The sequence below is a fragment of the Carcharodon carcharias genome, chromosome 3 (assembly GCF_017639515.1).
Source record: "Carcharodon carcharias isolate sCarCar2 chromosome 3, sCarCar2.pri, whole genome shotgun sequence".
In the NCBI taxonomy this organism is placed as follows: domain Eukaryota; kingdom Metazoa; phylum Chordata; class Chondrichthyes; order Lamniformes; family Lamnidae; genus Carcharodon; species Carcharodon carcharias.
Genome location: NC_054469.1, coordinates 222,743,987 through 222,760,879, shown reverse-complemented (window position 1 = coordinate 222,760,879; position 16,893 = coordinate 222,743,987). Strand labels below are relative to the sequence as shown.

The following is a 16,893-nucleotide window of genomic DNA, read 5'->3' as shown; positions in this document are numbered from 1 at the left end:
AGTCCACTTGCCAACCAATCTGTACCCTTTTCTCATGCAGCATAAATTATTACTGGAATTTAAATTCAATAAAAAAAATCTGGAACTAAAACTCTAATGGTGACCATGAAACCATTGTCGATTGTTATAAAAACCTATCTGATTTGCTAATGTCCTTTAGGGAAGGAAACCTGCCATCCTTACCCAGTCTGGCCTACTTGTGACTCCAGACCCAAAGCGATGTGGTTGACTCTTAAATGCCCTCTGAACAAGGGCAATTATGGATGGGCAATAAATGCTGGCCTAGCCAGCAATGCCCACATCCCATGAATGAATTAAAAAAAAATTCCTTTTGAAATTTGGTATTCTTGCATCTGTCCTGATGAGTGCAAGACAAAAAGTTTCAACAGCATGTCTTTTTTTCAACAATATTCAAGTTCTGTACCACCAAACAACTATTTGTATGCTGGAGATAGAGATAAAACAAAGGCCAAATTTGGAATAGTAACAACATAGTATACTAGAATTATACCAGAACTCAGAGGTTCTACCTATCAGGAGAGACTGAACAGGCTGGTGTTCTTTTCTCTTGAGCAGAGAAGTTTGAGGGGTGACTTGATAGAACAGTTCAGGGTTATGAAAGAATTTGATAGGATAGATGTAAAGCTAATGTTTCCACTTGTGGCCGAGACCAGTATGAGGGCCAAAAATATAACGTAGATCAGAATTGTCCGGCCCTGTTGGCGTCAGGTGTCGTTGGGGGGTGGGGTCAATATGGCGAGAAAATCAAAAATTGGCTTCACGTTGTCGTGGAACCAGTTTGCGATTGTCCACTTGGCCCATCAGTGGCAGGGCCGGGTTTCCCACTGCCACGCGTCGGGAACCTAATTGCAATAATCCAGCAATCTCTCTATAAGCCCTGCTCACCGGAATCATACCCCTCCCTACACTGGATCATCCTAGCACATCGGGAAACAGGTGTTTCACAACAGCACAGGTTCCTTCGAGGTTGGTTTGCCTACCTTGCTTCGGTCAGCACTCAGGGTCATCAGCGCCAGGTTTCACAGGCAGCACCATATCACTTTTAGGCAGGATCACGGGCAGGTCTCTACCCACCAGGCCAGACGTAAGGTACGGAGTGGCTTTTCAATGGCTGCAGGTCGAGGGATGTACTGAGGAAGGGGGGGGAGGGAGGTGGTTGGTGGTTTCCGGTGGGGTGGGGGGGGGGTGTCTGTGTGTGTGTCAGTCACATGTTGATCTGTGCAAGTGGCCTTAAGAGGGTGAGGACTGAGGAGGCAGTCTCCAGAGGAGATGAGGCCAGATGGAGATGTGAGGGTGTGTGTGAGAGAGAGTGAGTGGTGATGCTCCTTGAGCTGGCAGAGAGTGGTGATGCCAGTGAATGTGTTTGTGAGTGTGTGAGTTTAGAGTAATGAGATGGTGCAGGCAGCATTAGCTCTGACCACCTCTACCGTCACCTCCCATGCCGGAGTGGTGAGACTGATGGGCCTCCTGCGGCCAGAGCAGGGGTAGAGGACGTTGCGGCAGCCCGCACGGTGTCCAGAAGGCGTCCCAAGGGCGCGCCACTAAATCGGAGGATCGCACTCGCCTTGGGCTTTCAGGACCGTGTATTCACCGGTGGTCCTCCTGGGCTACAGGCGTTGAGAAGTGTGCGCGCGGCTGCAGTTTAAATATGGCGCCCTGCGGGAGGAAGCGGCGAGGTAGCAACGAGCGGGCAAATCGGAGGCCGCCCGCCAAGTGAGACAGCGTGTTTCCTGCCCCTGCATAATTAATGTGGCGGGAATGGGGCGATTATGGTGCAAAAACCCACCATTGCGGCCAGCGGGTAAAATCTTTTCCGCCCACTATCGCTCTTTTTGCAAATCTGGGACGATTCCGCTCATCGTCACCAACCAATCCAGTAGGGAATTCAGGAGAAGCTATAGCCCCTCTGACACCATCCTTGCCCAAGCCCTTATTCTTCATGTGTGAGCCACTGAATGTTATTTGGCTCTCCGGCAGTGCGGGACTCAATTTGACCCTAGTTCTGTCCTCAGCAGATGGTTTTGAATTCCCTGTAACTCACTGCGAATTTAAAAAGGCTTAAAAATTGTTTAAGCAGATATCAAGAAAACTGTAATGCAACGCTCGCTATATATTGCAAATATTACCTTTAGATAATATGGTTTTATATTTTTAGCAAAACAATTTCAGTTTTTTTTTTAAAGAAAGGATCCTTGTTTGAAGTTTCTCAGCTTGTGAATTTATCTGCTGTTCCTGCAAGCTTGTGCCTGTGCGCAGGAGAGTGCGCCTGCCTGTGCGCAGGAGAGTGCACCTGCCTGTGCGCAGGAGAGTGCACGTGCCTGTGCGCAGGAGAGTGCGCCTGCCTGTGCGCAGGAGAGTGCGCGTGCCTGTGCGCAGGAGAGTGCGCGTGCCTGTGCGCAAGAGAGTGCGCGTGCCTGTGCGCGAGAGAGTGCGCGTGCCTGTGCGCAGGAGAGTGCGCCTGCCTGTGCGCAGGAGAGTGCACGTGCCTGTGCGCGAGAGAGTGCGCGTGCCTGTGCGCGAGAGAGTGCGCGTGCCTGTGCGCGAGAGAGTGCGCGTGCCGGTGCGCGGGAGAGTGCGCGTGCCTGTGCGCGAGAGAGTGCGCGTTCCTGTGCGCGAGAGAGTGCGCGTGCCTGTGCACGGGAGATTGCGCGAGAGAGAATGCACATGTCTGTGTGTGAGCGCGCGTGTATGTGTGTGTGTGAATGAGGATGGGTGCATGTGTGAGAGCACGAGTGTGTGGTTGAAAAAAGCATTTGAAGTTATTTGCGAAAACTGGCAGCAGTGGGAAGTTAACTATCGTGAAAGTTTAAGCACTTGTGCTTTAGTTTGAACAACCTCTCCTGCTGGCCCCTTTTGAAATCCTGGCACAGCTTTGTTCAACAGATTTAAGGAAACCAAGTGTGTTATCGCCCAACCAAATATAACTTTCAATTCTCACTTCTTCGTCACTTATGCAGCAAGATTTTAAAAAACGACCAGTTGTATCTCCACCCCATGCTGGAGTCTGCAACTTCACCTAAAACACCTAAAATTCTGCAGAGGCTGGGAGCTCGGAAATTAAACCAGGGACTGTCAGCAACACCCAGCACATCGGGCAGCAGCAGTGGACGGGTGGGAAGATCGGGTTAACATGTCAGGCTGGGGAACTTTGAACACAGGTATACAGAGTGAGAGGGACAAACAAACTTTGGAGAGAAGAGTAGAACTTCTTCCAGTTGGCCAACCTTGGAAAAAGGTGGCAGTGAATCAAGCAGAAAGCAAAAATACTACAGGTGCTGGAAACTCTTTAGCGACCTCCCAATTCTCCTGGTTAAATTCTCCCCCGACCTCACTTATGCAGCTTGATAGGCAAAAAAACAATCAGTCTTCCCACGCATCCAGACTGTGCGTGTTGCCCTTTCTGTCTCCTGAACACTAGTGTCTATATGAGGCTTATTTTGTAATGTATGTGGAACTGAATAACGTTTCTACCGCCTTGACAAATGTTAATTTATTTAGGAGAAAACTAATAGCAGAGAACCCCCACCGAGCTAAACTTTACCGTTTGTCTTGTGTGAATTTGAATTAGAGTCAGAGCTGCAAATTTCCAAAGAAAAGCTTCTCCATATTTAGCAGGTTTTGGTAATTTCTCCGATACGATCTCTGTTGTCACTTGTAAGCACTCGTGACCCTGCCTGGATTTTGTCCTTTATAAGATGTTTTAACATTTGATGTTTCATACTTTGGGATGCTGTCTTTCCAAGCAGTTTCCATACTGTCAGTCTAATCTATTTGCCTTTAGCTTTCACCCGACATTAGAACTTGTGAAAATAGTCGGGTTCTCTAGCCCTCACCCCTCACACTCCCACACACTTCCCATGCCCCATCCATGCCACCTCCTGCCCTCCTACTCACCTTCTATGGCCACCTGTACCCTCATGCCACGATATGTCCTCCACTCACCCCCTGTGGCCCCACATGACCTCCATGCAAACCTATGGCGCTTCCATATGCTTTCACCCACTGTACACAGTATAGAACCAACAAACTGTAGTAACCAAAGGATTTGTAAAAAAAAGGCTTTTTTAAAAAAAGTCATTCATTCATTCGTAACTTTCCACTTTCTTTTTTAAAAAAAAAACTCCTTTTTACTACAGGCCAATAAGAGTGTTAATCATTCAGACCCTTTAAAGTGTCAATACCAGAACCTGTAAGCACTTGAAACCTCTTTATCTTGTGTAAATAACCATTGTGCTATTAACAGCAATTGACCTGGAGCTGTCAATCAAACAATGTTTCCCCTGAGACTCAGATGTTTCAATAATCTAATGGATATCTGGCCGCTAAATCAAGCCTCTTATGCAACCTTGACTGAGAGCCCAGAAACCCATTAGAGTTTTATTTAGACTTTTATTGGCCTGTATTTAAAAAGGAGTTTTTCTTTAAAGAAAGTGGAAAGTTATCAATGAATGACTTTTTAAAGCCTTTTTTTTGCACATGCTATTGTCACTATCAGATTCATTGGTTCTAAACAATGTATAATGTATGAACGGGCATGGAAATGCCATTGCTTGGCATGAGGGGCCATAAGAGGTGGGTAGGGGACATACCTTGACATGGGGGGAATGAGGGGCTATTGTGGGTGAGTGGGGGACATAGCTTGGCATGGGGCTTGAGTGGCCATAGGAGATGGGTGGGAGATATAATTTGGCATGTGGGCCATGAGGAGGATTGTTTGACTATACCTTTTAAAAGGTCCCCTCATACAGACTATGGCTCACACCATCTCTGAGGTGTCCTGAACAATGGCTCAGTGAAAATGCAGCCTGACTCCATGGAAATTGCAAAGGAACAAGGACATGCCTATCCCTGCAATGGAGCTGGCCAGGCCGGGGGTGCAGGGTGCGGGCATGTAACTAATACTAAAGCCAGGGAGGATGCAATATCAGGAACTCTATCTATGTTAACACTGACTCAGCTGGCAGTACCCTCCAAGTCAGAAGATTGTAGGTTGAAATCCAAATCCAGAGAGCATAAATCTAGGCTGACACTCCAGTGTGGTACTGAGGGCATGCTGCACTACCAGAGGTGCCATCTTTCAGATAGGACATTACACTGAGGCCCTGGCTGCTCTCTCTGGTTCAATAAAAGATCCCATTGCCTTATTTCGAAGAAGAACAGGGGAGTTATCCCCTGTGTCCTGGCCAGTTTCCATCCCTCAATCAACGTCAATGAAACAGGTTGTCTGGCCGTTATCATGTTGCTGTTTGTGGGAGCTTGCTTTGTGCCAATTGGCCCCTGTGTTTCCTAGGACAGTGACTGGACATCAGAAACACTGTTAACTACGAAATGCTTTGCAAAGTCTTCAGATTGTGAAAGGTGCAGGACAAATGAAAGTCTTACTTCAAAGTCTTTTAGAAGAAAGAAAATGTGTCGACAATTGGATTGGGTTAAATTGGGGGTTGGACATGACCTCGGCAAATTCATTCACGACAACAATAAAAACAACAACTTGCATTTATAAGGTGCCTTTTAAAGCATAAGACACCCCAAGGTGCTTACAGAGATCAGACAAAAATTGACTCCTAAGGTATTGAAATGGACGGCTGCAAGTCAGAAAGCGAAACCATGACTAGAAATGTTTTAGCTCCAATAGGTTATGCAAAAATGGAACCAAACGAAGGGAATCCCACTGAACTGGACGACAGAAGATGCACGTTAGGGAAAGATGGTGCTGTTGATCATATCAAAGACTGCATTTCAAAATCAGCCAGGATAAGAGCCCATGGTGTTAGAGGCAAGGTACTAGCATGGATAGAAGATTGGCTGTCTGGCAGGAGGCAGAGAATGGGGATAAGGGGGCCTTCTCAGGATGGCGGCCAGTGACTAGTGGAGTTCTGCAGGGGTCAGTGTTGGGACCACAACTTTTCACTTTATACATTAATGATCTAGATGAAGGAACTGAGGGCATCCTGGCTAAGTTTGTAGATGATACAAAGATAGGTGGAGGGACAGGTAGTATTGCGGAGGCAGCAAGGCTGCAGAAGGATTTGGACAGGTTAGGAGAATGGGCAAAGAAGCGGCAGATGGAATACAACGTGGGGAAATGTGAGGTCATGCACTTTGGTAGGAAGAATAGAGACATAGACTATTTTCTAAATGGGGAGAGAGTCCAGAAATCTGGAGCGCAAAGGGACTTGGGAGTCCTAGTCCAGGATTCTCTTAAGGTTAACTTGCAGGTTGAGTCGGTAGTTAGGAAGGCAAATGCAATGTTGGCATTTACTTTGAGAGGACTAGAATATTAAAGCAGGGATGTGCTGCTGAGACTTTATAAGTCTCTGATCAGACCACATTTAGAATATTGTGAGCAATTTTGGGTCCCGTATCTCAGGAAGGATATGCTGGCCCTGGAGAGGGTCCAGAGGAGTTTCACGAGAACGATCCCAGGAATGAAAGGCTTAACATATGCGGAACGTTTGAGGACTCTGGGTCTATACTCGATGGAGTTTAGAAGGATGAGGGGGGATCTGATTGAAACTTACAGAATACTGAAAGGCCTGGATAGAGTGGACATGGGGAAGATGTTTCCATTAGTAGGAGAGACTAGGACCCGAGGGCACAGCCTCAGTGTAAAGGGAAGACCTTTTAGAACAGAGATGAGGAGAAACTTCTTTAGCCAGAGAGTGGTGAATCTATGGAATTCATTGCCATAGAAGGCTATGGAGGCCAGGTCATTGAGTGTATTTAAGACCGAGATAGATAGGTTCTTGATTGGTAAGGAGATCAAAGGTTACGGGGAGAAGGCGGGAGAATGGGGTTGAGAAACTTATCAGCCATGATTGAATGGCGGAGCAGACTTGATGGGCCAAATGTCCTAATTTCTGCTCCTATGTCTTATGGTCTTATACAGGGGATAACTTCCCTTCTCTTTTTCAAAATACTGTAATAGGATCTTTTATTCCACAGAGAGTGCAGACACGACCTTGGTTTAATGTCTCATCTGAAGCGGTCCCTCAGTACAGCACTCGAGTGTCAGCCTAGATTTTTAGGCTCAAGTCTCTGGAGTGGGACTTAAACCTTCTAGCCAGGGAGCAGAATTTGTCGTGGGGACGGTGACATGTAGACAAAGACAATGGTTTTGGTGTTCAGTATTTAGTTGAAAGAAAGTTCTGCTCATCCAAGGTACAAGATAGTGAACGAGTATGGAGAAACTTCAAACAGTGCCATCTGGTGGGAAGAGTCAATTACACCATGACTGTTGACATGGCAAAATTCAATTGAAAATGTTGCTGGAGACAATTACAATGTCACAAATGCATGACAACAGAAAGTAAGGGTTTTGGGCAGAAATTGCATGTCATATGCCAGATGGATATACTTACATATGTTTAGAGAGAGAGAAAGAAATTTGGTTTATAGAATCAGATTGGTAAGCCAGTAACATGGATACGAACGTACGTATTAGAAGCAGTACTAGGCCATTCGGCCCCAACTCCGTCATTCAGTAAGATCATAGCTGATCTGATTGTGGCCTCAGCACCACTATCCTGCCCACCCCTGATACTGTTTGACTCCCTTTTTAGTCAAGGATCGATCCCCCTTAAAAATATTCAATGACCCTGCGTTTACTGCCCTCTGGGGAAAAGAGTTCCAGAGACTCAAACCCCCTGAGAGAAGGAAAAAACTCATCTCCGTCTTAAATGGGAGACCCCCTATTCTTAAACTGTGCTAGTCTCTCTCACAAGGGGAAATATCCTTTCAGCATCCACCCTGCCAAGCTCCCTTACTTCACACACACACAGACACACACACACACACACACACACATCTACCACTGTAGCTCTGCAACCACCAGATATGAATAAGAGTGTTTAACCTTAAACCTGTAGATCTTTTCAGATCCTTGAGAACATTCGAAGGTCATTTGCGTCTGCCTTATTATAAAAATTATTCCACAATTGTGTTTCTTAACTACTGTTGCTGGTGGTGTAACAGTTTGCTGCAGCAAATATATGAGGCAGAGTATCAAGTAATGCATTCAGCGAAGAGGCAGTCTTCCTCATCTGTTAACAGCCTGCCCAATAAAAGTTGTAGGAATGTCATTGGGTCACTTGATGAAGCTCCTGTTTTTATGCCTTTGTGTGGATTGCTGAGAGTTAGGTTTCTGCTCAGCTGCACGGCCACAAAGCATCCTGTGCACACAAGTTGCCCCTTTAAATAAATCTCCTGCACACTCCAAAAAATTAATAAGTTGGAGGGAAGGTTTTATTTCATGGGATATGAGCGTCACAGGCAAGGTCATCTTTTTTGCTGATTCCTAACTGGCCTAGAATTGATGGACTTGCCAGGCCATTTCAGAGGGCAATCCGGGGTCAGCCACATGGCTGTGGGTCTGGAGCCACTGTGGGCCAGACCAGGTAAAGATGGCAGATTTCCTTCCCTAAAGGGCATTAGTGAAGCAGATGGGTTTTGTGACAATCAATACGAGTTTCATGGTCACCACGACTGCTTTATTACTTGAGTTTAAGTTCCACCAGCTGCCTTGGTGGGATTTAAATCCGTGTTCCCATAACAATAGCCTGGGCCTCTGGATTACTAGTCCAGTGGCATTTCTGCTATGCCAATGCCTTCCTCGGTATTTTTTATTCATCACGGGATGTGGGCTTCACCGGTAAGGCCAGCATTTATTGCTAATCTCCCATTGCCCTTGAGAAGGTGGTGGTGAGGTGCCTCGAACCACTGCACTCCATGTGGTGTAGGTACACCCACAGTGCTGTTAGGGAGGGAGTTCCAGGATTTTGACCCAGGGACAGTGAAGGAACAGCGATATATTTCCAAGTCAGGATGGTGAGTGGCTTAGAGGGGAACTTCCAGGTGGTGGTATTCCCAAGTGTCTGTTACCCTTGTCCTTCTAGGTGGTAGCAGTCATGGGTTTGGAGGGTAGTGTTTAAGGGGGCTTGGTGAATTCCTGCAGTGCATCTTGTAGGTGGTACACGTTGCTGCCAGTGTGTATCAGTGGTGGAGGGAGTGAATGTTTGTGGATGGGGTGCCACTCAAGTGTGCTGCTTTGTCTTGGATGGTGTCAAGCTTCTTGAGTGTTGTGGGAGCTGCACTCGTCCAAGCAAGTGGAGAGTATTCAAACACTCCTGACTTGTGCCTTGTAGATGGTACACAGATTTTGGGGAGTCTGGAGGTGAGTTACTCACAGCAGAGTTCCTAGCCTCTGACCTGCTCTTGTAGTGACTATGTTTATATGGCTAGTCCAGTTCAGTTTCTGGTCAATGTTAACACGCCACCCCCCGGCAGGTTGTTGATAGTGGAAGATTCAGTGATGCTAATGCCATTGAATGTCAAGGGACGATGGTTAGATTCTCTCTTGTTAGAGATTGTTATTGCCCAGCCTTGTGTGGTGTGAATGTTACTTGCCACTTGTCAGCCCAAGCCTGGATATTGTCCAGGTCTTGCTGCATTCGGATAAGGACTGCTTCGGTATCTGAAGAGTCACAAATGGTGCTGAACATTGCGCAATAATCTGCAAACATCCCCACTTCTGACCTTAAGATGTAAGGAAAGTCACTGATGAAGCAACTGAAGATGGTTGGGCCTAGGACACTACCCTGAGGAACTCCTGCAGTGATGTCCTGGAGCTGAAATGATCTCCAACAACTGCAACCATCTTCCTTTGTGCTAGGTATGACTCCAACCAGCGGAGAGTTTTCCCCCTGATTCCCATTGACTTCAGTTTTGCTGGGTCTCCTTGTTGCCACACCCTCAATCAAATGCTCCTCTGATGTCAAGCACAGTCACTTCACCTCACCTTGGGAGTTCAGCTGTTTTGTCCATGTTTGAACCAATGATGAGGTCAGGAGCTGAGTGGCACTGGCGGAACCCAAACTGGGCATCAGTGAGCAGATTATTGTTAACCAAGTGCTGCTTAATAGCACAGTTGATGACTCCTTCTATCATTTTACTGATAATGGAGAATAGACTGATGGGGTGGTAATTGACTGGGTTGGATTTGTCCTGTTTTCTATGCATAGGACATACCTGGGTAATTTTCCACATTGCCGGGTAGATGCCAGTGTTGTAGCTGTACTGAACAGCTTGGCTAGGGGTGCGGCAAGTTCTGGAACACAAGTCTTCAGTACTATTGCCAGAATATTGTCAGGGCCCACAGCCTTTGTAGTATCCAGTGCCTTCAGCTATTTCTTGATATCACGTGGAGTGAATTGAATTGGCTGAAGACTGGCATCTGTGATGCTGGAGACCTCTGAAAGAGGACAAGATGGATCATCCATTTTACGCTTCTGGCAGAAGATTGTTGCAAATGCTTCTGCCTTATCTTTTGCTGGGTTCCCCATCATTGAGGATGGGGATATTTGTGGAGCTGCCTCCTCCAGTGAGTTGTTTAATTGTCCACCACCATTGACAACTGGATGTAGCAGGACTGCAGAGCTTAGATCTAGATCCGTTGGTTGCAGATTTGCTTAGCCCTGTCTATCGCTTGCTGCTTATGCTGGTTGGCATGCAAATAGTCCTGTGTTATAGCTTCACACCTCATTTTTAGGTGTGCCGGGTGCTGCTCCTGGCATGCCACCACTCCCCCCCACCTGCATTCATTGAGCCAGGGTTGATCCCCTAGCTTGATGGTAATGGTAGAGTGGGAGATACGCTAGACCATGAGGTTACAGATTGTGTTCAAGTACAACTCTGCTGTTGGTCCAGGATGGCAGATTTCCTTCCTTAAAGCAGATGGGTTTCACAACAATCAACGATAGTTTTGTCATTTAGACTTTAGTGAATTCAAATTTCACCATCTGTGGTGGTGGGATTCGAACCCTGGTCCGCAGAGCATTACCCTGGGTCAAAAAACAAAAGCAGAATTACCTGGAAAAACTCAGCAGGTCTGGCAGCATCGGCGGAGAAGAAAAGAATTGACGTTTCGAGTCCTCATGACCCTTCAACAAAATTGGAACAGAATTACCCTGGGTCCCTGTATTACTAGTGCAGGAGCAATACCACTACTCCGTTGTCTCCCCCTCTTTGTGACCAAGGGTGGTGGGGGCTTATTCCAGAAGTAGTTTTTCCTTGTCATTGCATGCCCTCCCCCACCTGCTTGCTGACCCAGCCTTTTCTCAATGACCTGTGGCCTCGACATTTAACCAGTTTTGACCTGTTTCACAAATGCCTTCAGCTGCAAACAAATTGCCCTAGATTTATTTTCAGTGCTCCTTTTTATATATTTTTGAGTGGATTCTTTCTTGTTGCAATCTCAGTGTAACATTCTTGAAGCACTACAGGGTATAGTTCATTAATAAAATATTTCCTCCTTGCACCAGATAACTTCCCCCAGATGGCCCATCAGAAGCGCTTCATTGAGCGGAAATACAGACAGGAGTTGAGAGAAATGAGGCGGGAAAGAGAGCGACAGGAGAAGGATCCCAGTGAGACCGAGGAGAGCAGAAAATAAACGAGTACATGAAAACCGTGGCATATTTACCTTCTTAAACAACTGCAATTCCAGCCACGTCTGCCTTTGGGGACATAACCTATTTCTAATGTGAAAGTGAATGAAGAGCCATGAAATGTGTGCAGCAAGATCAAGAGATGATGTTCCATTCCTAGTAATGAGGTATGAAGCTCATAGCCCTGCAGAGAAAGCATTGCAATGGTGGGGCGATTTGTCTCAAACTATTTAAATGTATATTTAAATGCATTTTATTTTAGTTTTAATTATTTGGTTCCGCTCTTGTACATTTGTAGCTTTGATTTTCAAAGCAGCCGAATTTCTTTTCAAGCCTGTTGTTTTTATTTTATGCAAGAAGGTTTTTGAAGTATCACTTGTGCGATTTGAACTTTGTAACACCTTACTTATGATAGATCAATAAAATACCTCCTTTTCACTAACCAGAAAAACAACTCTTTATGGGACCACCACTGAGCTTAGATGGAATGCAAGCAGCTTGCAAAGAAAAACTGTGCTTTTGATCAGGTTTCCTCTAGTTGGTACAATGAGTGGAAGTCTTTGTACCATGCCCTATTGAGTCATTCGATTGCATCACTTGGTATAAATACATACAGCAGAGAATGTTTGGCATAGGTAATAATTTTAAGATGTGCTGCTACCTGTAATTGGAATCTAACTGTGGAGTTGAACTTATTAAATGAACAGAGAACATTCTATGCTTAAATCAGGATTTAGTATTGTTTACTTTTTACACATTTACCCTGAAGTTAAATGTATCCTAACTAAGAAGTGGTTCGTTACACTGATGTGTTCATCAATATGATTAAATCAATGCTTGTAAGATCAACTGGAACACCTAGAGTTACTATGTCTTCGCAAAATTTGAGTTTGCTTCAGCTAGTCAATGTCTTTCTACTTAATATGTTCAAATTCTGTTGTAACAAGTCTGCAAGACAAACCTGCAAGTTTGTTTAGGACTCTGCACTGACTTTATTCTCAAAGGATTTCACACAAAGCAATGATCCTGCCTCCAAACACAATTATTTTCACACAAGCTGTTTTTTAAATAAGGTTTCCTGTGAGAAGTCTACTACTCACTCAGTCAGATTATGTATTTTTACAAATAACTTGTCAAAATGTTAACACCTTAATAGCGTTTGTTGAGTTTCCTGAATTTTTGTCAAATGTCCTTGGAGGGGGCGGGGGGGTGAGGGTAATTCACTCTGCTAAAGAGCTGAGCCTTAAAGAAGATGGAAGTTGGAACTTAAAAAGAAAATAAGCTTATTTGCAGTTTTATGATTCAGAGAATTTTTTTCACATATCTTTTTTTCGATGTAGAAAGGTTTGATCTTTTTGATTCAGAGCAGCGAGTGGAGGAGGAGAAGGAGAAATTTCAAATCAGAATTCTGATAAGTGCTCCCGGTGACCCTTTGTGACCTCCTGGTGGCCCGCGTATGGTAATTTGACAATTAGCTGTGCATATTAACAGGCATCTGGCACGATTTTTACTTCAGTGTAAAACTGCGAGGCGAGTTTCAGGACGCATATTAAACATTTTGACATATCTGACATTTTCAAGCAAACAAGATTTGCACATTAACCAGCCCAATCTAGATGAAACCAGCTTCCTTTGAAAGTCATTGTTGCCTGTGTTTTCGCAACAATTTTGTTGCATGTTATTGCTGTATGTTAATCAATTTGTCAGATGTACATGGAGCTGTATATTCCCCACTGTGCATGATGCCATTAAGCTGCTGCAATACTCTTAAGATTACTATGTTCTGTGCCACCAGGCTTATGCAGTGATTTAGTTGGGACTAATGATTTGAAATGGAAGGTAAGGCTGAACAAAAGGGGGCCTTTTTGTCTTGAAGGTGAAGAAGCTATTCCCCTTCAAAATTTGTTTCACTTAAACACATCTTTTGTTTCTTTACTTGTCCCACTGCCACTCCCCTTTGTCCTTGCGCACCAACTCTTGTCATTCAATCTCTCCTGTCTTCCACCCTATCACCAACCTCTCTTTGTTTTTTTTTTCTCTTTTTTTCTCACTCTTCCCTCTTTCCCTTGCCCGAAACTTATTACATCTCAAACTTTTCCCAGTCCTGATGAAAGGCCATCGGCCTGAAACTCTGTTCCTCTCACCCCCTGACCTGCTGAGCATTTCCAGCATCTGCAATATTTTGCTTCCTTCCCCTGAATAAGCCGTCATTTTCCTAAAGCTATTCGCCTGATAAGCAACTTCCCCCACCCCCCCCTGCTTTAGCTTCACCTCGGCACCCATGATGGTGAGAAACCCAATATCACCCAAGCGAGGAGACGGACTGCTAATTGAGAAAGTATGCCGTTCCCTTCAGAAACTGACTGTGTTGGCACACTGATGGCCCTGCCAGTTAACAATCTGACTTGGAACCAGTGGGGCAGATTTGCATCTTTATCATCTGGGCAGTCATCTGATGGAGTGGATCACAGGCCTTTATGGAACCTGCTCAGTTTTTATCGCCACAAATCAGTGTTTCTACAGCAGACTGTACGCTGTCCAGGTGGAGATTCAAACATCTACCTCTGTGTATTCCTAAATAGCTATTGTGGAATCAATGAGTACAATAGATTAATCTTAACATTGAGTCTAATTTCCCAAGAAATTGTGCAGCGCTTTTTGCTTTTGCAGGTCCCACTCCTATCCCCTGCTTTGCTTTGGAGAATTTGGAATCTCTCTGGAAGGTGGTTAATTTTCCCTCTGTGAAGTAATGCAATGCTGTCGAACTGGGAGCTCACTTTACCTCTCTCCCCTATGTTGTTTCTATTGATTGCAACAATGCAACTGAAAATGGGAGAGATGTGGGATGGGAAAGCCCATTCGACACCCGGTGTACACTATTGCAGAAGATGTACCACAGTCCTCAACCCCATCGCTCCCTCCCCCCAGCTCCTTCTGTCTCTGTGAAGTGAACCTTGAACATGACTAAGTTAATTTCCTAATTGTAGGGTGACTTGGCGTATCACATACCTCCCAGTTCTTGTAAGATTAAAATGTAGGCTGTATGTGCTTTTCTGAAATGTTAATGACCAGCGGGTACACCCAGTCCATCTGTTACATTCAGAACAACACAACCTTTCCAATGCTGCTTATAGAAGCAGATTAAAGAAGTACTCTTAAAAGAAGGATAGATCATAAATCTAATATGCACAGGAGACTCACACGATCTAACAGCAGTTTAATATCAAGGTGCTGGAAAATCTGCCTGACTTGTCACTATACCATCTGTACAGTTTTTTACTGCCACACATTAGCTTGGAATATCTGATATGAAGAGTTAAGAGGTGTTCAGTCACTTATAGTTTTAACCATGTGGCTGGATGCACAGAATCTTTTTTTCTGTCTGCCTGAGTGATCTAGGATTAAGGGGATTGTCTCCCAGTGTTGAGAAATTACTGTTGTGCCTGGTGAAAACACGACTGTGGAAAGACGTTTAGCTCTCCACTACAGAGCCTGCATTCTTACCTCACTGAAGAGATTGCCTGTCACACATGGAATGCCAAGCAAGATCTACAGTGCCAGATAGGCTCTGCTCAACATTGTGTTAACCTAAATGCAAGAAAAATTCAAGGATCTTCCATTATTTTTGAAAAAAAGTGATGGCCGTGATAATTGTTTACAAGTCGAACTTGGTGTGAAAGAAATTAATTCTTCTGCAAGGTTATCCAATCCTTCAGGTTTCCAAGAATCTTTTTGTTTTGGATTTAGACTAAATTCTTCAAGTGGTTTGTGGCAGCAATTATGATTTTTCCACCTCACTTTGACAGAATGATTCCATATAAATACTGCGGCTACAAGAGCAGGCCAGAGGCTGAAAATTCTGCAGTGAGTAACTCAGCCCCTGGCTCTCCAAAGCCTGTCCACCATCTGCAAGGCACAAGCCAGGAGTATTATTGAATACTGTCCACCTGCCTGGATGAGTGCATCTCCAACAACACTCAAAAAGCTTGACACCATCCAGGACAAAGCAGCCCACTTGATTGACACCACATCCACAAACATTCACTTCCTCCACCAACGACTCAGTAGCAGCAGTGTGTACCATCTACAAGATACACTGCAGCAAACCTTCTTTGACAGCACCATTCACACCCATGATCTCTACCACCTAGAAGGTCTAGGGCAGCAGGTGCTTGGGAACACCACCAGCTGGAAGTTCCCCTCCAAGCCACTCACCATCCCGACTTGGAAACGTATCACTGTTCCTTCACTGTTGCTGGGTGAAAATCCTGGAACTCTCTCATTACCAGCACTGTGGGTGTACCTACACCACATGGACTGCAGCGATTCAAGAAGGCAGCTCATCACCACCTTTGCGAGGGCAATTAGTGATGGGCAATAAATTCTGGCCCAGCCAGCGACGCCCACATCCCTAGAAAAACTAAAAATATAGTAGACTGTCAGCTGGTTCATGAAAACCACAATGGAAAATGCACTGCCAATGTTTGCCTTGCGTACATAAAATCAACATGCCCATTAATTGAATTGTTACAAATATGTAACTTAAGCATATTTACAGATGAGTAGCTCCATCGTAGTCTGCTAGCAGATTCAATGGATTCTGGGCTTCAATAGTGAATCAGCCTCAACATGAGGATGAGAATGCTCCAGGGTCAGACTCCTCCACAAAGCCATGAACTTTCACCTGTCTTGGGAAATGTTGACATTTGCTCGAATGCTCGAGCATTTCTTACAACCATCTTCCTGCAAACCTTTTCCCCTAAAATGCTGTGGCTGAAGATTGTAATCCCAACAGGTTGAATCTGGAAAGAAAGAATTTGTATTTAGAAAGCACCCTTTCACAATCTCAGCATTTCTCTAAGCTCCCTTACCCAATGGAGTCATGTAGGGATGATCATGAATAAGGTGTTGTTCTAAGATGTTCATTTGCACAGGAGACTCACAAGATGTAACAATTGGTTTAATATTTAACTCGGCTAACTTCGAATTTGGCAGGTTGTCCTCTCACTAGAGGAACTTGCCAGAAAACCTTTGAAATAGAGGAACCAATGTTAAATGGCAAAGTTGCCTAGGGTCCTGCCCATGGGCTCGGTGTTCAGACAGCCTGTGCCCAACAGAGGCCCCCCACCCCCACCTCCATGGTGCTGCCTGATCCTGTGGGTTCACCCCCATACCCTCCCCGTGCCAGCATTGACTCCGCTCGCTGGGGTCTGCCAGCCTGGTCCCAGCAAACCCCACTTAACGTGGTGTCCGCCCTCCAGCGACGACCCTGCTCGGGAACTGCCTGAAGTCCCAGCAGTGGCCACTGTTTCCGGTGGCGCTGCTGGGATTAGGGCTCTACCTGCAATTGGATTGGCGGGCAGCTCTAGGAAGGGGGCCCTCCCTCCAGAAGGGAGTGGAAATTTTATCCTGGCCGTAAAATTGGTGT

At 45.3% G+C, this 16,893-nt stretch overlaps 1 protein-coding gene across 2 annotated transcripts in view; it reads left to right on the top strand.

Annotated features, from left to right (window-relative positions):
* Positions 1–12,314, top strand: part of drosha (drosha ribonuclease III) — a 159,217-nt gene extending 146,903 nt beyond the window's left edge. For both annotated transcript variants that reach the window (XM_041184702.1, XM_041184701.1), the window contains one exon: positions 11,340–12,314. In XM_041184702.1, the coding sequence (XP_041040636.1) occupies positions 11,340–11,470 (131 nt within the window). In that variant the 3' untranslated portion in view covers positions 11,471–12,314. The remainder of the gene's footprint in view (positions 1–11,339) is intronic.
* Positions 12,315–16,893: the final 4,579 nt, after the last annotated feature.